This window comes from Typopeltis vanoorti, chromosome 21 (genome assembly GCF_054136105.1).
Source record: "Typopeltis vanoorti isolate ZY-2024b chromosome 21, IOZ_Tvanoo_1.0, whole genome shotgun sequence".
NCBI lineage: Eukaryota > Metazoa > Arthropoda > Arachnida > Uropygi > Thelyphonidae > Typopeltis > Typopeltis vanoorti.
The window spans coordinates 54,304,460-54,328,906 of record NC_143569.1 but is presented as its reverse complement, the minus strand read 5'-3'; the positions used below and the strand labels follow the sequence as shown (position 1 = coordinate 54,328,906).

Here is a 24,447-nt window from a genome sequence, read left to right as displayed (position 1 = left end):
AAAGTCATTTCTTAGTGACAGACAAATGCAAGTCAAACTAAATGATATATTATCTACCCAGCGACGCATCTTGGCAGGAGTTCCTCAAGGGTCCCTTCTGGCACCGATACTTTTCGCGATTTACATGGCGGACATTCCGCACAATCCAATGTCATCCATTATTGCCCTATACGCAGACGATACAGCTGTACTAGCCAGATCTATTAAACCGCACCTTGTCAACAAGAAACTGCAAGAAAACCTGCAGAGATTAGAGCACTGGTTCTCGGAATGGAGACTGCAAGTAAACCCTCAGAAGAGTATCGCCATGCTCTTCACTAAAAACACAATATCTCCCAAAGATGGCATCTTCCTATTTAATACCAAGATTCCCTGGAAACCAGAAGCTAAATATCTGGGTGTACTGCTGGACAGAAAACTAACTTTCAGTTCACATATAAAAGCCTCATGTTCAAAAGCATCAAGAGTCATTGCACAGCTTTACCCTCTTATCAATAGGAATAGCAAGCTGGATATCAAAATAAAACTGCTCCTTTATCAATTGATGATTCGACCCATTATTACTTATGCTTCCCCAGCCTGGAGCCACACCTCAAGTATCTCAGGAATGAGATATAAATGTAGAAAGTATTTTACCTTGGGTATAATATAATAAATGTTAAAAATACCAAGCTATTTTAAACCTGGTTTTACTCCATTGAGACCTCAATAAAGGTCGAAACCGGTCTGGGTAGTGGCCCTTTGCCTTTAATACAAAAGATCATACATCTCCTCCAGGAGGTGTGCTTTGCATTAAGGGTAAATATTAAGATTAGTGATCACAGCTTATTCTACTTTTACCAAGAGTTGCCTTGGTCTTGCACTACTTTGAGGATCAGCTAGACTTCCAATACGTGCAGGCGCAAACTTGACTTGTTTGTCTTTGCTTACTTGGGAAATGGAGTAAAACCAGGTTTAAAATAGCTTGGTATTTTTAACATTTATTATATATAGAAAGCATTTTACCCAAAGTAAAATACTTTCTATATATATATATATATATATATATATTAGGAGAATTCATTTTTACTCTGTAGGAATATTATAAAATAAGTTTAATGACTATTACCGAGAGAAAAGATGACAAGATATATTTAACAAGATACTACTAGTTTACTAGTTTCGTTACAAGAACATCATCAGGTATCATACTCAAAGAAATATATAAAAAATTACAGAGACTTAAAATTGTATTAACAGAACAAGTGAAAAACAGTAGCATGTTTGAAAAAATGCAAGTATGAGTTCCATACAAACGAATACTACGCGCTGTCGCGAGTGCGCCAGTACTGAACAGAAGCAACGTGTGCGTCCGAGAGATTGTAACTCAGGCTGTTGTTGATATGAGAGGAATGTAGAGAAATTTCTCTTGATTCAACAATCTTTCTTTCGAGTTCATCGTAGCACACATGGATATTAGCAGTTTGAGTCCAGTTTACAATGTGCTGGCGGCCTTCGTCTGAGTTAGCAGAAAAGAGAACGTGGCTAGAGAGAGCGCTAGCTCTAGTCCTGTTATAGGAGATATCTCTACGGTGTTCATCCAAACGTAGAAGGATGGATTTAGCAGTCTGTCCATAATAAGGCTTTCCGCAATCACACAAAATCTTGTAGACTCCTGGAAACTGAGTAGGAAGATGTTTCTGTTTGTGTTTGCAAAGTAATGAACGAAGTTTTGGAAGCGTAGTGTAGCACGTTTTGAAGTTCGGCTTTCTCTTCGGTCGCTTCATCCCTTGATACCTCGACTGTATGGTATCGGAAATATTTGATCTTGATCATCCAGTAATTATTATAAAGAATAATATAGTTTTTATTTCGAAAATATGATAGATTTTATACTGAAAATCATGTAAAAATAACATTTTTTTGTATTTCAAGAATCCATTTTTGAATGTAGGTGAGGACAAAAAGGGAAATTTGGTTATCGAGGGAGGATTAGCAGGACACCTTTTGAAAACAATGGTGGAGACGCTCAATTTCAAGTAAGTGAAAAATAAAAATTTTAAAAAACTACGAAATCTTGAATAGAGTACTCAGATATACTTAGAAATACTGTTTATGGGTATATAAGAGTTCTACGACTACTCTTAAGAACAATTGAATAAAGCAGTTAGTCTGTTAAAAGTATTTATATATAGTACACTTATTAAGTGAAAGTAATTAAGTTATTTAAGCTTCTTCAGTGTATTGTATATATTTGTGACATATTAAAGTTTTTTAAGTTTCTGAAATATGTAGAAAAACTTGCATTTTTTTATTATTCTTCTGTTTAATAAGGCTTGTACTGAAGAAATCTCCAGACAACGAATATGGTCGGAGGTTTAACGGAAGCTATACTGGTATCTTAGGAATGGTCTACGAACAGGTAATTTCAAGTATTATCCAAAACGCATTTTGAATTATACAAAATATAATTCAATTTATTCAATCTCAATTAGAATAATTAATTATGACAGGTAATATTGACAGTCTATTAAACTGTTAAAATGAACTTTTTAATAGAAATTTGGATTGAAATGAACAGTTTAGCATTTTAGCGAAAATTTTATACCACTGTTGTTTTTATCGCGATGATAAGCAAGAACCTACAGTTGCCATGGAAACTGTGTGACGTATCAGTTGCATGCCAACAATTCAATTAGATTAAATACATGGAACTAATTATATTATATTACACAAAGACAAAATAATTGTGTTATTATTCTTGTTGAGAGGCTTATACGCTGGTTAAACATGATAACTAATATTTAAGGAATTGACAGCGTATACTAGACATATAGATTAAATAAACTTTAATGTATACTATCCGATATTTCGGCGAACGTCACATTGCCATCTTCTTGGGAACTTACTACATAGACACGTGCACACAAGTACTAATAACAGCAAATGAGACTGAAGCTAGGAAGCTAGCGTTTTCCTAAAGTCCTGATGGTGCCCCCTGGCGGGCTATATTGGTAGTTCTTGACCTTTGGGCTGAAGTTCTTCTGATATAGGTTTCCCAAATTTGGGGCAGTTTCATGCATCCAAATTTGTTGAGGTTTGGCATGTTCCTAAGGGCCGAGTCTGATTCCATGAATAGTCTTTCATACTTGAACTTGCTGCGGTGTATTACTGTGGCTTTCTTCCATCTTATTCTGTGGCGAGTATCCAGAGCGTGGTCTGCAAGCCCAGAGTGGCTGTACTGGTGAAATCGGATGTAATCCTTGTGTTCTGAGATTCTGATATTTGCTGTCCTGCCTGTTTGGCCAAAGTAGGACAGTTTACAGCTGCAAGGGACCTGGTATACACCAGGTAGGTCTAGGGGAAGTGGTTGGTCTTTGGTGGAGCGGATAAGGGAAGCCAGTTTTCTATGTGGTCTGTAACAAGTGGTCAAGTCATGTTTTTTTTTAATTTTATTGATTTTTTCCGAGGTGCCTCTGATGTAGGGAATAGTGATGGATTTAGAGTAATCTTTTTTGTGAAGGGGAGGGGGTGGTGGGTTGTGGATAGCTGGGTTAAGTATTTTTTGGATTTTTTGGAGGGGGTAGCCGTTGGCTGAGAAAGTGTCACGGATGTGATTTAGTTCAGTGGTTAGGGCTTGATCATTAGAACAGATTATTTTTGCCCTGTTGAATAATGTTTTAATAACTCCATATTGTTGTGAGGGGGGGGGGTGGGATTGTTGGTGAATGTATCTGCCTGTATGGGTGGGTTTTCTATAAACTGAGAAAACCAAGGTTCCATCAGGTTGGCGGGTGACTAGTATGGCTAGGAAGTGGAGGTTATTGTTTTCCTCTTTTTCCAGGGTGAATTTGATTCTAGGGTGTTGGTTGTTCAAGTGTGTTAGGAAGGAGAGGAGTGAATCCGGGCCATGTGGCCAAATAGCGAAAACATCATCAACGTAGCGAAGCCATATGGTAGGTTTTTGTGGGGCTGAGTTTAAGGCTTTCTCTTCAAACATCTCCATGAAGAAGTTGGCCAAGGGTGGGGAAAGTGGTGAACCCATGGCTGTCCCCTCTATCTGTTTGTAGAATTTTTCCTGCCAAACGAAATAGCCTGAGTTCATTGTAAACTGAAATAGGGCTGAGATATCGGGAGGAAATTTAGCTTGGATTAGCTCTGAGGTTTCTTTGAGGGGGACATTCGTGAATAGGGAGGAGACATCAAAACTGACCATTATGTCATTATGTTGGAGTGTAAGGTTTTCTATACTGGCTTTGAAGTGGGCTGAGTTTTTTATGTGTGATGGTGTATTGCCAGTATAGTGTGAGAGCGCTTTGGCTAAATGCTTGGCTAGTTTGTAAGTGGGGGAATCAATGCCATCCACTATGGGACGTAATGGTACATTTTCTATGTGTATTTTTGGGAGCCCATATATGCGGGGGGGGGTCTAGAGTTATAGGGTTTTAGTCTGTTGGTAATCTCCACAGGCCAAGAAGTGACCTTCTTAAGGAGCCTATGGAGTTTTCTAATTTGTGAGTTGGTGGGATTGTAATCAATGGGAGGTAAGTGGAACGATCTAATAATAAAGCCTTGAGCTTACCTGTGTAGTCTTTAAGATTGAGTACCACAGTGGCGTTCCCCTTATCCGCTTTGGTGATCACTATTTTTTTGTTTCTCTTCAATTCTTGTAGTGCCTTGTATTCACTAGTGGATATGTTGGATTTTGGAGGTTTTGCTTTATTGAGAACACAGGCTACATCCAATCTGATATCGTTGGCGATGTGGTTTGGAAGTTGGCGAATCCCGCGTTCAATTTGAATCATTAATTCCTCGGCCGGTAATTTCCTAGGAGCAACGGCGAAGTTGTGACCACTTGACAGAGCGTGGAGTACTTCTGGCTTTAAGGTAGCTGACGATAGGTTAACAACCGTGTTGATCTACAGTTTAGGTCTGGACGCCGAGTTCTTTGTTAATTTTTCAAACTTGTTGATATGTCGGCTTCGTACTCGTTCAAATTCTTTTTTGGCTGCCGTACACGAGACGTCATGTAGGACCGACCAAAGCTCGTGATTCAGCGTAAGTGAAAGCTCATTTTCTAGCGTTGATATAGCTCTGTTTAAGTCGGCTAGGGAACCGCGTGTAGCGGTAATTTGCTCCCGAAGTAATGCCTGGCTAGCGCGGTTGTAAATACGGAGAGCTTTCTGTGAGATGAAGCGGTGTTTAAATTTAACACAGTTCGGGATGACATGATTATCCCGGCAGCGTTTTAGGAATGCCAGACGGTTAAGTTGTCAGGAAAATTTCAGCTTCAGTTTGCCGTAATGGCGGGCCTTGCGTGCGAAGAGATCTCCGTGGATGATCATTATTCTTGTTGAGAGGCTTATACGCTGGTTAAACATGATAACTAATATTTAAGGAATTGACAGCATATACTAGACATATAGATTAAATAAACTTTAATATATACTATCCGATATTTCGGCGAACGTCACATTGCCATCTTCTTGGGAACTTACTACATAGACACGTGCACACAAGTACTAATAACAGCAAATGAGACTGAAGCTAGGAAGCTAGCGTTTTCCTAAAGTCCTGATGGTGCCCCCTGGCGGGCTATATTGGTAGTTCTTGACCTTTGGGCTGAAGTTCTTCTGATAAAGGTTTCCCAAATTTGGGGCAGTTTCATGCATCCAAATTTGTTGAGGTTTGGCATGTTCCTAAGGGCCGAGTCTGATTCCATGAATAGTCTTTCATACTTGAACTTGTTGCGGTATATTACTGTGGCTTTCTTCCTTCTTATTCTGTGGCGAGTATCCAGAGCGTGGTCTGCAAGCCCAGAGTGGCTGTACTGGTGAAATCGGATGTAATCCTTGTGTTCTGAGATTCTGATATTTGCTGTCCTGCCTGTTTGGCCAAAGTAGGACAGTTTACAGCTGCAAGGGACCTGGTATACATCAGGTAGGTCTATGGGAAGTGGTTGGTCTTTGGTGGAGCGGATAAGGGATGCCAGCTTTCTATGTGGTCTGTAACAAGTGGTCAAGTCATGTTTTTTTAAAATTTTATTGATTTTTTCCAAGGTACCTCTGATGTAGGGAATAGTGATGGATTTAGAGTAATCTTTTTTGTGAAGGGGAGGGGGTGGTTGGTTGTGGGTAGGACGGATACTATAATTACCATTGTGACTGGTATATTTCATTTAAATGATCTAAATGTATAATAATAATAATTTTTTGACAAAGTTTATTATCATCTTCACATATACAGATTATTTACAAATATACAATTAAAGTATTACTATTTCATTTTTGTTCATTACAAACATGTTAGGTGAATATCTTATTTCAGTTGTTTCCGACCGTAGGTGGCGTTGTAGGTATTGCCCACAAGGCATTCCTGGTGACATTTGTATAGGATAGTTCATCATTGCTCCCCCTTCCTCCCCCATTTTTTATCCTGGCTCGGGACCAGCATATGGCTGGGACGTATTCATGGCTGTAAACCATGTGTGTTCACGGTTTGCCTGCTTTGTGGGACGAAAAACCCTAGCTTCCGAATGAAATAATCCTCTACCTCCGTATGAGACCGGTTAACTCATCTTTACTCGAAAGAGACCAGATAAAAAGGTTCCTCACTTTACTGACGAGAATCGAACACAGTTCTTTACCACCAAAAGCCTTAGTCTATACTGAGTGAGCTACAGAGGCTCATTCCCCCCCCCGTCTACACACACACACAGACATTATATATATAAGTAAAGTGTGTGTGTGTGTGAGAGAGAGAGAGAGGGAGAGAGAGAGAGAGAGAGAGAGAGAGAGAGAGAGAGAGAGAGAGAGAGAGAGAGAGAGAAATTTCTCTCTAATTTTCAGTCCTGCTATAATATTTATATAGCACCGGTTTCAGTTCTCTGTAGGTCCCAAGGTTTTTGTCTTCGAATGGCAATTTGTATCATATCTGGTATGTAGACTCTTCGGCTGGCTTTATCGTAGTGATTATTATAATTGTAGTTCTGGTTACTCTGTAGGTTGGACAGAAGTAATGTTTAACTTGATTTTGCAGTGTCATAATTCCTTCACCTTAAATATTTTGTGTTCTCTTTGCTGACTGCATATGTGTGGGCTGTTGTTTTTGTTCATAGAATATCAGTTTTACCATTTTATTTTGCAACAATTGTAATCTGTTAAGTTTGTAGTCTGCGCAGATTGCCTGTGATGTCTTTTACGTATCTTAAAATATTTTTTCACATAATGCTTTATAGATTAGTATTTCTGTGTTTCGGGGCAATGTCTTTTAATCGATATAGATTGCTTGCTATTATCCTGATTTTGTTGTGTAGATAATTTATATGGCTATCCCAACTTTGTTCAGCATCGGAGTGAAGTCCGAGATAACGTGCTGTTTTCACTTGCGTGATGGTTCTATTTTTAGGATCAACGCATTGTGTATAGGAGGATGGAATTTGAACGGTGAGATATTTAGTTTCAATTGGTAGGGTTTGGGGTTTTTGAATATCACTAGCTTTGATTTTCCAGGGTTTATATATATGCCGTTTTCAGTTAGCCAGTTAGCGATTTGATTGATGTCGTGCTGCATATTTGTGTAAGCGATATTTTCGTTGTTGTGAATGGATACTATGGCCATGTCGTCTGCATATTGGAAGATATTAATTTTTAGGGGAAGATAGCTAATATCGTGGGTGTGTGAGTGATGAATAGTTTGGGAGATAGAACAGCTCCTTCTGGTACACCACAGGTTACCGGTACTTCTTTGCTGTGCATTGATCCTATATGTGTGATGTGCTTTCAGTTTTTCATGTATGCTTTGAACCAAAGGAGTAGACGACCTCCGATTCCGATTTGTATTAGTTTGTTCAACCAGTTTTTTTGTGTTAGTGTGTCAAACGCTTTGTTAAATCAATAAAAACGACTAATAATATTCTGTTTTTATCTAATGCAGTGTTTAGTAGGTCTGTGAAATTTTCCAGCAGTGTTGTGTTCCTTTATGTTTTTGAAAGCCATATTGGGTTGGGATGATTTGGAATTTTTTAATGTATGTGGATAGGTTGCATGTGGACACATTGCGCTCCATGATTTGGTTGATTACAGGCAATGTGGAGATGGGTCTGTAATTATTTATAATGTTTCTTTTTCCATGCTTATGCATGGGATTGATGAATATTCACGTTAATGTTTCAGGTATGTGCGCCGTTTCGAAGATTCTATTGAACAGTTTTTTTTTATAACTAGACATAGGTTAGTTGAGTGTTTTTTGATATCTTTTGGTCTGATCCCGTCTATTCCTGTTCCTTTGTTAGGATTAATTTGATGAATTGCAAGTGACAGTTCTTCTTTTGTTACTCTGGGGAAGCCACATTGACTGAGCTCTTTATGGTACTAGTGGACAATATTTCTTTTTATGAGGAGAGAATGTTTGCTGCAGTTTTTGGAACAGAGTTCGCGAAGTGCTGATTAAAGTTGCTTGCCAACTAATTGAGGGATTTGGGCTCGCAAGCAAGGCCTGAGTTTTATTGTTTCTGAGGCAGTGGTTTTGTATGTATTGTCCAGCAGTTCGTTGATTAGGTGTGTCAGGTTTCGTTTATGTCTTTCTGATCTGTTGTTAATTTGTATCTCCAATACCTTCTTTTGGCAGTTCTAATCTGCGTTGTTAAAAGATTCCGTTTACTTTTTTATTCAGCTTGTAAAGCGGTATTGTTAGGCGACTTCTTAAGTTGTTTCAATAGGCCATCTTTTCTTTGGATTACTATTAATATGTCGTCTGTTAACCATGGAATAATAATAATAATAATAATAATAATAATAATAATAATAATAATAATAATAATAATAATAATAATAATAATAATAAACATCCTCCGAAGGAACACGGCCTTGTTGTGGCGGTGAGACTTGCGTGTTTCAGTGATGTTGAGAGCTATTCTGGCGGTAGCATAGCTGCCAGCAGGGCCACCCTTGTCAGACAGGTCTCAACGTAGGAGCTAGACAGCAGTTTTCCATCCCTCATCTTAATGGTGAAAAGGAAGAAGAGATCCATACCTGATCAGTCGACGCCCAGGTGATCAAGGACAGCATCAGATGTTGGGGATCTGGGCATCAGGCAACAAATGGGCCACAGGACCCAGCTCTCCTTGCTGGGCAATCAGGCAGGAAGCTGAAAAGCGACTGGAAAAAACCAAACGTAAAAAATGGACTGTAGAAGAAAACAGATAAGTTATGAAATGTTTTTACAGATCAACACAAGAAAAATGATATTTCAGAAAGCGTATGGATTTATTTTGGAAACAAAAATTCCCAGAATCTGCAATAACAGAACAAAGACTTATGAACCAAAGGAATTTCATTTTCCATAACAAAATATTTACTGAGCTTGAGCTGCAAGAGTTACGTAATGAATCAAAAACTCCAATAACAGCAAATCATCAGGAGTTAGCTGTATCAAACTTTGGAATTCATTTCAGTAAACATCATGCTGAGGACATACATCACAATCTTTTGACAGAAGTGTAGTGTAAAATGAAGTCAGGGAAATTGGAATATATGACCTCCATAAATGACCGTATAAGAATACCACCAGTAAACCTTTTACAGAAATCTAAGCTTAAACAGCTCCTCTTAGACGCAAATGCTGCAATTAAAACCATCACAACCAACAGAATAAAGGAAACAAATCATCTCCTATAAAACACAGACTATATAGTTACAGCGAAGCGTGGTTGCAAACCGCAAGAGCAAAATCAGAGGATGAAACAATCTGCACCATGGAAAATCCGGTTGGAACGAAAAGTCAACAAACTTCGAGCTGATCTGAGCAACTTAAAGAGTTTTAAAGGACTGCTGAAAAATAATAGCATAAAAAACAAACCGATTAACACATATAATTTGGCCAACAAAAGAATTGCTGAAGTTATTGAAGACCTAAAACAAAGAATTATAGCGACTGCAGAGAGAAAATTAAAAGATATGAAGCAAGAATAAACCAATATGTACAAAATATGCAATTTCGACAAAACCATCGTCAGTTCTTTCGGTCGCTCGAGAAAATACAAATGCAAATAATCATTCACCAGAAAAGAAGAAACACTCAAATTTTGGGAAGTCAATCTGGGATAATCCTATTGAACACTATAAAGATGCCTCATGGATTAAGGAAATTGAATCAGAAATTATAACAGAAACAAATTCAAAATGTCATTATCACTAAAGAAATGGTCAGTGCAAAAACAAAAATTAAAAAAACTGGAGTGAACCTGGCAAAGACGAACTATATGGATTTTGGGTAAAAAATCTAACCAGTCTGCATGATCGAATGACAGAACAGTTTGTTCTGCCATTCGATTATTTGTTGTAGTCAGGCTCAGTGTAAGACTGGATGATATAATTGCCAAGTAACTATCGTCCAATAACATGCCTACCAACTATGTTTAAGCTGATCGCTGCAATCATAGCAACTTCCATATACCATTACTTATCAGATAGTCATATTTATGCGATTGAACAAAAAGGCAATTTTCAAAAATATAGAGTAACAAAACACCAGATTCTTATTAAAAATGATTCTCAGAATTTCAAAAAGACGACAAACTAACTTTAACATGGCATGGATAGACTATAAGAAAGCATTCGATTCCTTCCCACATTCCTGGATCCTAAAATCACTACAAATATTTGGAATTAGCAAAAACATGTTCGTTTCTGGCTGCTGCTATGAAATCATGGGAAAACAAATTTAATAGTGAATAATGAACGACTCGCAGATATCAGCACTAAACGTGGAATTTTCCAAGGTGATTCCTTGTCACCATTGCTCTTCAACATTTTTGATAACTTTATCTATGGTTCTGAATAAAATAAAACTTAGATATGAAATTCCTAAATGTAATATTAAAATTTACCATCTGTTATATATGGATATATGGAAAATGGGCCCAGCAAATACACTCTTTATTAAACACAGTTCGTATTTTCAGTGAGGACATCAAAATGATATTTGGTTTAGCTAAATACGCAATTTTATCTATTAAACGAGGAAAAATTAACGACACTAGCAATTTTAATTTTGACCAAGAGAAATATATAAAAGCAATTTCAGCTGACGAACATTATAAATACCTAGAAATATTAGAAGCCAATGATATTCTCCACGCGAAAGTTAAACAACAGGCAGCATCGGGATACACCAAAATGGTTAGAAATATTCTGAAAACAAAAGTAAATGAATTAAACACAATTAGAACAATGCAATCTTTTGCTATACTAGGGATCCGATACACATACACAGTAGATTGGACAAAAGAGGACCTGGACAAACTGGACCGCAAAACTAGAAGAAAAACTAATGACTATGCATCATGCATTACATCCACGAAGTGACGTTGACCGTCTGTTGTACCTACCGAGGAGAATATGTGGACGGGGTCTGCTGCAAGTGAGACAGACTACGGAAGAAGGAGAAATTAGTTTAAGAAGTTACATCGATAATAGCTCTGAGCCAATGCTTGAAGCAATTACACAAGAGGGCCTTCTAAAAGCAACAGGAAACAAATCCGATTACAAAAAGGAACAACAAAGTAACTGATATGTGCGCTGGAAAAATAAACCCTTGCATGGCCAATTTCTTCGAGATTCTGAGGGCAAAATTGACATGAACAAGACGTGGCAATGGCTACAATACGGATACATTAAAAAAAGGAACAGAAAGATTTATTCTAGCAGCTGAAGAACAGGCATTACAAAGTAATGCCATGAAAGCAAAAATTTTGCACATCAATATTAATAGCAAATGTAGATTATGCGATCAGAAAAATGAGACTGTAGAACATCTAATCAGTGCCTGCAGCAAAATAGCTCAAACTGACTATAAATACCGTAATGATCAAGTGGCCAAAATAATTCATTGGCATGTATGCAAAAAATATACCTTTCCTACTTCTGATAACTGGTGGCAGTATAAAATACAGACTGTATTGGAAAACGAAACGAAACGAAACGAAACGAAACGAAACTCATCTTTAGTATGGAATAAATTTTATTTAATTTATGAGCTTAAATTTATTTTAAATCAAATTATTTGAAATTTTAAGCACGACCGCTCAAGAAAGTTGTTATTATAAAATATTTAAATTTATAGAAAATCATTTGTAGTGAAGAAATTACATTGGTTACTTAGAAAATTCTTATTAATTGCAAAGGCGGAAGGCGTTTAACAAGATTATCAAATCTAGCATGAGATTGTTATCTTCTACATTTTGAAAGATTACATTATCAAATGCTGCTCTTAATTTAATATAAATCTTAATTTTTCTTGTAGAATGCTGGAGGTAGCGAAGCATTGAATATTATTAGGAATCACATAGTGCATCACGAAAGTTCTCTGGTAAACTCAATGCAAGAAGGCGTGAGTAGAGTGCTAAGAGACAAACTTTTCTTTATAGCGATGGTTTAATTACAATACTGGCTGTTGATCACGGGAGAGAACATTTCTATATAGGAAAGGAAGAGTTTTATTCCCTTTCTGGACGAATGTACATCCAGCATTCCCATCCATGTAGAGAAGCTCTGAGTATCACGTGAGTATAACGAAATAATGCTTACCATTGTTATCTGAAAGGCGAACTTCTGATATTTAATCAAGCACATTATAATAATGATATACAGGAATTGATTTTTTTTTTTACTTTTATTATAATTTATCGTAAAACATATAACATTAAACTTTAAAAGAAATCTTTCCAAGATATTTATTCTACAGTTCAGTGTAATTATATAAATACACCAATTATTTTACGAGGGGATCTGAAACGTTCTCTGCCTAACAATGAAACAAGTTATAATTTCAAAATTATTTTTATTTTTCAGCATAATCTCCCTTAAGACTAATACATCGATTTCCGCGATGCTCCAGCGCCATTATCCCGACCCTGTAGTAGTTCTCAGTACGATCTGCAAAATACCCCTCTAAGCTGCAATCACCCCTTGATTCGAAGAAAAGCACTGACCAGCGAGGAAGCGTTTTGGTTTGGGGAATAGACACAAGTCAGAAGCAGCCAAATCTGGGGAATAGGGTGGATGTTCCAACAATTCATAGTGCAGACTCCTTAATTTTCTCATTGCCAAAACACCTTTGTGGGCAGGTGCATTGTCCTGATGAAAGATGATTGCTTTTATTCTGCGAACTAGGTCTTTTCTCGCGAATTGTTTCGTCGTCCGATTAAAAGATCGGAATAATATTCCACCGTTATTGTTTTACCCTTTTCAAGATAATTAATAAACAAAATACCTTTAGCATCCCAAAACATCGGTGTTTTGAGATGCTAAAGGCATTTCCTGCTGATGAAACCGATTTGTCTTTTTTGGCACTGAGCAACCGGCTTCTGTCCGCTGTTTTGACTGCTGTTTGGATTCTGGTGTATAATGCTAAATCCACGTCTCATCCATAGTAATAAATCGACGCTAAAATCAGTTTTTCTCATGCGAGTGCGTTTTTAATCTGCTGTGACCAAGCACGACACCCATCTTGCGCAAAGCTTTTTTCATATGCAGTTCTTCATGACAAATATATCCTACACGTTCTTTTAAAATGCCTATAGTCTCCGCAATTTCCCTCACTTTGACTCGCCGGCCATTCAATACCATATCGTGCACTTGATCAATTATTTGTGGTGTTGTTACACTTTTTGGACATCCTTCACGTGGATCACCTTCAACGCTGGTACGGCCAAATGTAAACTGGTCAGGCCATTTCTTAATTGTCGAAAACGAAGGAGAAGCGTGCCCATAAACTTTTTGAACTTCGAATGAATTTTGTTTGGGGTTAAACCTTCTTTAACAAAGAATTGTATAACCGCACTATGCTCACTTTTATCCATTTCAAGGGTTACAGACAATCATATTGCTTTAGACAGCTGTATAAAACAAACTACTTGATAGAATGATTTGCAATTTCACACACATGCTTATGACAGATGTAACAACTTAAAGGAAACCTTGCCGATAGTTTTGCCATCTATGGTCGAGGCTGAGAACTTTTCCGACCACCCTCGTATACATAAAAATAAAGACTGAGGTTGTATCACAATTGCGCAGTAGTGAATTGCAATTGGTTTGCTATTCAAACGGTTTGTTCTTTGTCGTATTACATATGTATTATACAGTGTGCCCCAAAAAAAATAATATGGCAGTCAGAGAATCCATATTTGAGCCGAAAACTATTGGCAGAATATATTAATAAAAGTATTAATATCAAAGAAATAAATTAACATTTAAAATAATAATGCATTGTATAATGAAATTTTAATGACTGTTGTTCCGCAGTCGAAGTTAACTTATGAACCACCCTGTACATAAAGTAGATTTGCTGTTAAAAGTTAGTTTCTTATTATATAGTTGGGGGGGGGGGTTGGTGAGAATTGAAATATCCTAAGGGGTATGAGAGTATCAAGAGTATGAATTTCGAGGGTCATTCTGCATGCGTTACGCTGTGTATGCATTTAGAGGCTATTATTAGGCTATAAATGATTTTTTAAACATTTTCTTTCTAGTGTACTGGAAATTATCGAAGCAAGACTGAATATCAAGTGGAGAAATTTTGAATTCTTCCTTAAAGAATTACCAGTGCAATTGAAGCCGAAATCCAGATCGAAAAAACACAGTTCTTCAAATAAAGCATCTTTTCGGCGCTTTTATCTTATTTATTTCTGGATGCATCTTATCACTCCTATGCTTCTTTGTGGAAATTCTAAAGAAGGTTGTAAAATAAACAGACAAAAAGCTCTTTTGACTTTCTTCCTTATGAGTACCAAAAGAATTAACATAACATTTTAGCTAGCAGTTCAATTGGCGCTGTATAAACAAATGAGTGGCTATATTATTATTATTATTATTATTATTATTATTATTATTATTATTATTATTATTATTGCGTAACGCCTCCAGGGAGTCCAAAGACTCATCGAGGGAAGGCACCTGCTCTACAGCTCTCTGTCTCCACCACTCAATCCACCAACTACAAACGAATCCCAACTAACATCATCAGGATGATGATGATATACTTAATATCTGATAGTTTGATACTTTGATTCATACTTGAAATGATCATATTCTTCAAAATATCTCATAGAAACAGAAGGATAAAAGGTATACACTTCTTAAACTTCTCATTAAGATGGTTAGGGATATTGTATAAAATTATGAAAATGCATTACAATTAAAGCAATCAGACCGCAAAAATATATTCACGAGATTAAATTTGTATTATATTTACTAGAGTATTTAAAAAATAAGATATGTATCGCCCAAAAACCGAATCGTAGATGGTTTGAACACTTTTTTTACGTATGACCTTCAGATGTTTGGCCACGTACGACAATATTATCAGTTACGAAAGGCACCATGACTCGAAATACAATTCGTAAGTTTTGGTGCCAACCTTACCAAGTCAGCAAGATAAATTGTAGCAAACTGGTTCATTCAAAATATCCACTAAAATTAGTAGTTTCTCTTCAAAATATCCTACTTTATTAATCATGAGAAGCTCACGTATTGGTTGGGATATTTTTAACGGAGTTTTTAAGCATGACAAATCCCGAAAGAATACTTAATGTGTGTATGTTGAAGTATGTAATTGCAAATGCTCATCGGTAAGTGTCAGTACTGATTTGCTAGCTTGCCTGTTGGTAAAAACGACTGATTGATCGTTTACTGCATAAGGCTACTGGTTCGAATTACTCTTAACATAGGGATGCTTGTAAAAGTATACCATGGACGAGCTTGCATGGTTACTTCAGTTTATGAAGCTTCCATTTTTAATTACTATTCTTATAAGATTAATCTTGAACCCTCTTGCAAGAACAGTTTGATAATACTCGAAGATAACAGACTTCGCTAATCTATGCGAAAAAAAAAAATCATTGTACTAGAGTAGATCTATTTTTTTATCCTTTGCAACGAATATCCAGAATGAGGGAATCATAACATATTGTCCAAATCTAGACTGTTACGGTTTATGATACTTAAAGTACTTTTCATGTTGTCCACGATGAACCGGAGTGTACTGTACCTACATTTTCTTTAAGCAATTTGCCATTAGGAGAGTATGATTCTGTAATTTTCCCTCTTTTAAGTTTTGTCAGTTTTTGCAGTGAAAATCAGAATTTTGAGTTTGAAAAAGCTCCCTCACTTGCATGAAACATACGCAGTCAATCCTGACAAAATGAATTCGCGTTCAGAAAAGTCAGAATGAAGGAATAAAATGGTCATAAAATCCTTCACAATTCTAAAACTCGTGGAGTAGAGTGTAGCAATCATGGTAGAGACTTGATTTTCTTTATCTGAAGGGTGTGCGTGTGTGTATGTGTGTGTGTGTGTGGGGGGGTTCTGTAGTTGTGCATGCAAACGGATATTGTCCTTCTATACTTTGCTTTAATTCTTTAGGAATGCCAAATAATTTCTTCATTCTCTTCTTTATCAGGCACTGAACATTATACATACGAGGTGTAGCTATTAAATAACGAGACTGGTTGCAAAAATTTGGTTTATTATTACAGTTGTACAACTTAATTGTAATCCTCATAAAAATACTCCAGTGCTCTATCTGCTTGTTATATTCATGCCTGATCTTGCTCGATAACATAGGCATGTATTGCTATGTGAAATCTAAATTTCACATAGCAATACATTTCTAAATTGGAAATGTAAATATTAATCAGTACTTGGAAGCTATACATGTAATATATGCATTGTATGCAATGGAGTATGTACGAATAAATTTCCTCCTAGTAGGGTAATTTATTAGGAGAAAAATACACACACACACACACACACACACACACACACACACACACACACACACACACACACACACACACACACAACACACACACACACACACACACACACACACAATATTAGACCATGGGAATAAAATTTGCCTACAATGTTCCTTTGAATCTGATGTCAAAATCATGCTTAGTAAGGAATAGGTCTACTCGTAAGCGAAAAAGAGGAAGGATTACAGACTGATCGGATAGATTAAAAAAAAATACGGGACGTAAGAGCGTACTGTTTACGATAAATACTCATCTTACATACTAAACAGACTTAATGAGATGCAATATACTAACTCAGGTTTTCCATTTCAGTACCGCATCATAGCATTCCTAGGGAATGCGCTCTGTGTGTGTGTGTGTGTGTGTGTGTGTGTGTTTCTAACCCCAACTGCAGCGGTGTGGTAAATATCAAGTCTATTAAGTGTGAATTTACTTCCAACACAGCAACAAACTAATAATAACTTACTAGTATCATCCTCAGGTAAGCTGCAAGTATTCAAACTGTACATTACAATTGGAATCAATATAAAGAAAAAAAAAACCGTTTATTGAAAATAGAGTACTTTAAAATGATAAAAAAATAAACCATGCACTTTAGTGTAAAATGCATAAAAAATGAGATATAACTAACGAATGTTTATGTACTTATTTGTGTATATAAATAGACTGAGTGCAAAAAATTTAAATAAAGAATAATAATAATAATTTTTATTATTACAAAAGTATAATTATTATAAGTATAATTATTACAAAATGTAATATTTTCACCTGAAATTGTATTTTTATTGAACTGTAAATTGAGGTGTGTATATTCTACTGAATGTTGCCAAATGGATGCAGTGCTTCGCATTGAAACTTGCATCGTAATGTTATTTGTTATCTCTTTCTTTGTATGCTCGTGATTTCTTTGTAAGAGGATAACAACTGCACTACTGTGAATCTACAGTTATTCTGACACGGTCTTATAGACGATAATCAAAATAATAATAATAGTAATAAAATATGTATAATGTGTTAATGAACAAATTACATTTATTTTCGAATGCGCCATAAAAGAAAATATAGAAATGAAGAAGATATGCTGAAGAGTCATTTCCTTCTATAGGAAATTATAAATGGTGTTGAAGGATTCGTCATTCTGTAGATGTTACAACCGACGTGACGTTTTGCTAGCATTATCAGCGGCAATTTAACACTACATCCTCAGCGAAGGCACTAACTAAAATGACCTGGATAACAAGGACAGTCACGTGCGTGTATGGCGACAGTGGAGTTCTCCACGAACGTGACCATCATTTTAATTTGTCTTTACTGATTGTGCAGTGTTAATTTGCATCCGATAATGCTAGCGAAAAATCAGCTGTACATAATTCATTTAAGCTAATAAATTATTTGTTTACATTCCTGTATCCACATTGCTTTATGTTCCAGAAACTTAGATATGAATAAAAGGTATTGCATATTGAGCAAGAAGAGACACGAAAATTAAGCAAAAAAAGACTGCTTAATGACAAGGAGAATTACGTCACGAAATGAAAACATCAATAACGTGATGCCATATGTAGTACACTTTATAGTTACCAAAGAAAGTGAACTGCTGACATTTATGACAAAACATTATTATTATTATTATTATATTATAATAAGTTTAGTTTAATCCTTTATCCAAGTGTGAGCAAAGAAAGTTTGCGCCTGAAAGTATCATCAGGGCTGAGCTAAGGTGGTTCAATAACTTGGGCCTGCCCAAGAACCGGTCGAAACCGGTATGGGTAGTGGCCCTTGCCTTAATGCATAGCATTACACATATCCGCAAGGCGATGTGCTTTGCATTATGGGAGATACTGAGATAGGAGTGATGAGAGCTTTCTCCACCTTTGTCACGAGTTGCCTTGGTGTTGCATCAACTTAGCTCAGTCCTGAAGATACTTTCAGGCGCAAACTTTGTTTGCTCACACTTGGATAAAGGATTAAACTAAACTTATTATAGTCTAACCAAGTGAAAAACAAACACTCAACATTATTATATTATATTATATTATATATATTTTTTAGGGGGAGGAAGTACCACATATCTTCTGAAATGGACTAATATTTAGTTGAAAGTGATTGGAAAGGTTCTCCCCATCTTCAGTTGGATTCAAAACCAGGTATTTCCAACCAAAGCGTAAAAATCACGTCCTGCCTATCATAGTACGGACTGATAGCCTCATCAAAAGAAAGGTTATCTATCACTACTCTGTTGTTCGTCTATCCATAGGACATTTCATTCTTCTTCTTGCTTGAAAATAAGCTTTGCAATGCTCAAATGGGCCAAGATTAAAGATCTTTTAAAATCTGCGTCTTAAATACAATAACTATATGATTTATCAATTATTACAGGGAAACCTAATCACCATTTAGACTTTTTTCGTAAAAACCATTTCAGTTTCTCTTACCTTTAGTAATATACAGATCGCCTGACAATCTCTTCAGACGTTGAGGTGAGAGAAAGTTCAATAATTTCTTAGCAGTAAAATCTCAACTATATATTCTCCAGCTCCTCCACAAACAATCAAAAATATATCTTACTCAGCTTCATTATTAGGTAGGTACATCAAAAACCTCCATAAAATTCTTGATACTCACCTAAAGAGGACACTTGAGCAAATCTCCACCCTTAGGCAATCGTTAACAGCTTACCCAAGGCTATCAGTAATTTTAATGAATCTCTGGGAAGGAGAGCAGGGCAGATAACTAATGCCATCTCGTGGTCCCGAATACTAGAGATTGTTGACTGAAATGGTAAAGGTTGCATTGTGTAATTTCTGGAATTGTGGATTTTCAGAAAAAATAAAAAATAAAAATTGTTTCTTTAGTTAGCGAATAGAATCGAACTTAAAATCCTTTTCCTTCCAGCGGTCGTACGCTATGACCACACGTACTCTTTCCACAGCCATACAATGTACTTTTTTTATCCACTAGCTTAATATTAAGATATATTTCATTGCCTTCCTTTTATTCAATGGTAACTTGTAACACAATCCAACCAAATCTTTCGCTTTATTTATATCTATTTCCCATTATACCAGATTAAACATGTTTCATCTTTTTCTGATGAGAGTGGCGTTAAAAATAAAAAAATAAATATTAAATATATATATTTTGGTTTTACTGAATGAATGTTAAAAGACACACTCTCTGTCTAATGAAAAATGCTATGTAGGAGAAAATAATATTTGAGATCCAAATTGATATTAAGCTACTCATTTCGAAGTGTATTCTGGTGAACAGTTCCACTTTACTGAAGGGAGTGTAGTGGAAACAGTCTGAATTCTGCATGTTCCATCTGACCCTTCTCCTCTGCTGAAGTACTAGTTATGAATTCACGTTAAAATCTTGCATAACAAACATATTAACATCATGATTTATGCTCCTCATGTTTCCAATCAACAAATGATCCTATAACTTGCTCATTTTTCATATAATATTAAAGAGCTAATGCTTTTGTTGTTTAAATCTGCTACTATAGCAACGTTCTCAAGCGCATGTAGTATGATCATAAACTTATAATAATTTGTTTAGACAGAGACAGAACGAAAGAGAGAGAGAGAGAGAGAAGGAGAGAGACAAATGCACCACTCATCATACGAACATACGGTCCCATATCAGAGACAGCCTCATGTTCTTCAAGTACAGCAGTCTTTGGATTCTGTTGTGGGCAATTTGGGCCATGGAATGCGACAACGTAACGACTTCAGGTACGAATAATATTGCTTTGAATTATAAAGCTTTCTCACTAAAAGTAACCGAGTTAACTATGTCAGGAAATATCACAGATACAAATGATAAGAAGGAAAGGAAGGATTTGTATGAACCGGGTTTTTAAAAAACTTATTTTTTTTAGACATTTGAAAAAAAAATATAAATGTGGACAGTTTTTGAACTTTTCTGCATATTAATAAGGCATATGAGGATTAGACCTTAGCAGAAATTAAACTTTTTACATCGCCGTTTGAGAAAAATTTCATTTCTGTTAAAGCGTCATAATATATTCTATAATTATTTCGTTATTATTATTTGTTATTTTTCAGAAAGTACTCAGCATTTTTTTCTGATTTTGTTCTTTCAGTATGTCATGCTGTCCATTGTCCAAATTTCTACTGTAGCTGAGTGTATGTTAATTTGCATCATATATTCGCACCAAAAAATTTTATACAGGCGGTACCTGGGTTACGGACGATTTGACTTACGGCGTTAAGTCAGGTCGTCCTTATTACGACGGGCTCCCAAGACTTTTAAATAAGATGAACACTTTACTATAATTGTGTTAGATTCGTTTGCCACTTGAAAACATAAAGAAGAAAATTATCGTTGTCCTTGCCGTCGTTATATTTAGTTGAATGTGGCTTTAGTAATGTAAATGACTTATTACTTAAAAAAAGAAGTCGTCTGGATATCACAAACCGTGTGGATTTGAGATTGAAAAGAACTAAATTAGTACATCACCTAATAACTCTTTGCAGCATACATCACTCATGGATCACATTAACTTGGATTTTATTTTCTCGAGTTGAGTTCGATTTATGTTTTATAATACACAAAGTGTAATATAAAATTTATATTCATTGAAGAAAGTCAAATTAAAAACAGTTTTAACTATGTTCCTTTTTTATTTGAAGTTCCTATTTATATTATACATTTTCTGAACTTGGTTGACTATTATGTTAGAGGGGGCATCAAATTCTCTGAGGCGTGAGGTGGGTCATGATCAAAAAACGGTTGGAAACTGGTGCTATTTAGTGAAAAACATTTCGTCCATCCCAATGTACATCATACTGCACCCGCTTACCTGTGCATTATTTTTCCCAAGAAGGAAGGCTGCAAGTATAGTAGAAGTGCAGTGCACTGTAGACATATTTTTGTAAATCTGAATATGGCTTGAACGTGTGAGTGGTTTTACTTAAATTAATTTAATTTATTTATTTATTTTACAATGGGATGGAAGTCGTTAAGAACGAGTGGACGTAAGTCTCATACGTCTTAAATCGAGCTTATTATAAATTGCTGTCTCAAATAGTATAAGTATACTACGGTAGATTTCCTTGTGTTTCTGGAGAAAACATTTTAGTCATTGAAAGAAATCTTAGAAGGCTGGTCGGCAGCTAAAACTAGTAATTAATTTTTTTTAAATAGCAAAATTACGTTTCTGGTTATGTAATGCTATACCATTAATAGAAAAGATAAACGGCATAAGTTCCATTCCAGTTGCCAACTAGAGGAATAATTTTCTATAATAAATTTTTTTCAGCCCCTTCAAGAAAGTTGGTTTTGAATCGCAACACTAAAAAAGCGACCATAGAACTCAAAACAGTATTTCACACAACAATACGACCTAGAATTTACGAACACGCGATAACGACTGTGGTCAGTGTACTCACGCCTCAAAAGTTTCAGGCAGAAAGTGTTAACCATAATATACATATCCTCACAAGAACTAACCGGGACGATATGCATAGCGGTGCTATTAAATTTCAATCAGATGCACTTCCTTGAAACTTGAATGGACGTCATCATTTAGTTTCAAAGGAAGTACAGAGAATTGTATTTTAACGTTCATTTTATTGACTATGGCAGTGGGTAGTGTTAGTTTGTTTTACATTGTATTCTTATTTTGTTTCTTGTATCGTGTATTGATAGGTATCGGAATAGTTTGTTTATTTCTTGTACACGTATTGTACTTTTTTTAAATTTGAAATAAAATGCTAATTTTTGTAACAAATCCACTATTTGATCAAAACTATCCATATACCCCCTCCTCTGTAATTGGTAAACTGACGTCTAGATGTCACTGCACCTCACTTTCCGGTATAAAAGGAGGCATGGAGCTGTGTGTTGTTCAGTGATAAGAATTACGAGCAGAATGGTAGATCAAGGAAGTTCAGTGACTTCGAACGTGGACTAGATATTGGTTGCCACATCAGTAAGAAATCTGTCAGAGACATTTAAACCCGCCTCAAGTTGCCCAAGTCAAAAGTTGGTGACGTGATTCTGAAGGTGGAAACGTGAAGGCACAACATGGTACAACAAAACCAGGGTCGGGTAAGCCGCGTTTAACGAGAGACAGGAACCGTCTAGCATTGAAAAAGGTGGTTCTTGAAAATCGCCAGACATCGAGTGAAACAATCACCTCGGAGTTCCGCAGTGCTACTCACTGTCCAGTCAGCACTATGCCTGTGCAGCTAGAGTTAAGAGGAATTAGGTTCGATGGTCGAGCAGCTTTCCATAAACCAAACATTTCTCCTGTGAACGATAAGCTGAACCTGCAGTGGTGTAAAGAGCGATGCCACTGGACAGTGGACCACGGGAAACCTGTGATTTGGAGTGATGAATCACGTTTTTCCTTGTGGCAGTCTGATGAGAGGGTCTGGGTGTGGCGAATACCTAGAGAATGATTCGTGAAAACGTGTGTAGTGCCAAAAGTGAAATTTGGAGGAGGTGGCGTTATAGTGTCGGGGTGTTTTTTCATTGAATGGCCTTGGACCTTTCGTAACATTACACGGATATCTAAATGAGAAAGGTTACAAGGACATTTTGACCCGCTGTGTACTGTCTATCTGCGGTAGAAGATCAATTCGGTGATGATTATTGTCTGTATCAGCATGACAATGCCCTGCCATAAAGCAAAATCTGTGAGGAATGGTTTGTGGACAAAGACTTTCCAGAAATGGACTGGCCGGCCCACAGCCCTGACCTGAATCCAATAGAACACCTTTGGGATGAATTAGAATTCGACTTCTCTCCTCACCCGAACAACCCCCTCATCACGAACTGCTCTGGATGCAGCTCTTCAGGAAGAATGGGCTGCCATTCCTTCAGAGAATACAACACCTGCTAGAAAGTCTTCCCGGCAGAGTTAAAGCTATCATAGAAGCAAAGGGTTGATCCGCCCCGTATTAATTTCCACTACTGGAAAGTGTGTCACAGAGAAATCAATTTACAGTTTCCAGTCGGTGTCTGGCTATTTTTGAGCAGATAATGTACTTGTGTCATAATTGATTTCTGGTATAACTGAAATAATGAAATATTTATCAGCGGAAATAAAATCCCTTTCAATTTATTGAAGAAATTAAAGTCTCTGTGTGTGTTGGAAAACGAAAACAACTTTTCGTGACTTAAAAGAGCAGTCTGTTGAAATCAGCTGATCCTTTATTCAGCACTAATACGAAACAAGGTAGACGAATCAATGGATGCGCAAAAACCAACTGAGATGTGACTTGGCAACAAAACAACTCCCTTATGCTGAAACTATTCCATTCGAAATGCATTGAACATGTTTAATTTTCTTGCAGTAGAATCTGTTATGACGTATCAAGAAATAACACATCTACATCCCGCGAGCTAAACACGTGCATAACTTAAACAATTCGAAATACCAGTCAAGATAACTACGAATACTAGTCTCTTGTGGCCATAAAGACCAGAAGAATGTTGAAACATCTGTATAATAAAAATACAAATCTTGGTTCTGGTTTCTGACTCTGGTCGCCAACTGTTGTTAAATATGTTGAGAGAACTAACACCTGATCTTTCTTATCTCAATACGCTGTTTATAGTCTGCTTGTATCCACTTCACAGTACGAGACAGTAAATATCTAGTTCGCATGAATAAG

General features: G+C 36.4%; 1 protein-coding gene across 1 annotated transcript in view; it reads left to right on the top strand.

Annotated features, from left to right (window-relative positions):
• Nucleotides 1-1,785: 1,785 nt before the first annotated feature.
• LOC150094858 (glutamate receptor ionotropic, delta-1-like) overlaps nt 1,786-24,447 on the top strand; it is a 76,857-nt gene continuing 54,195 nt past the window's right edge. Inside the window, exons 1-3 of the mRNA XM_090411682.1 lie at nt 1,786-1,818; nt 1,915-2,018; nt 14,513-14,721. Of these exons, the coding sequence (XP_090267808.1) occupies nt 1,786-1,818; nt 1,915-2,018; nt 14,513-14,721 (346 nt within the window). The remainder of the gene's footprint in view (nt 1,819-1,914; nt 2,019-14,512; nt 14,722-24,447) is intronic.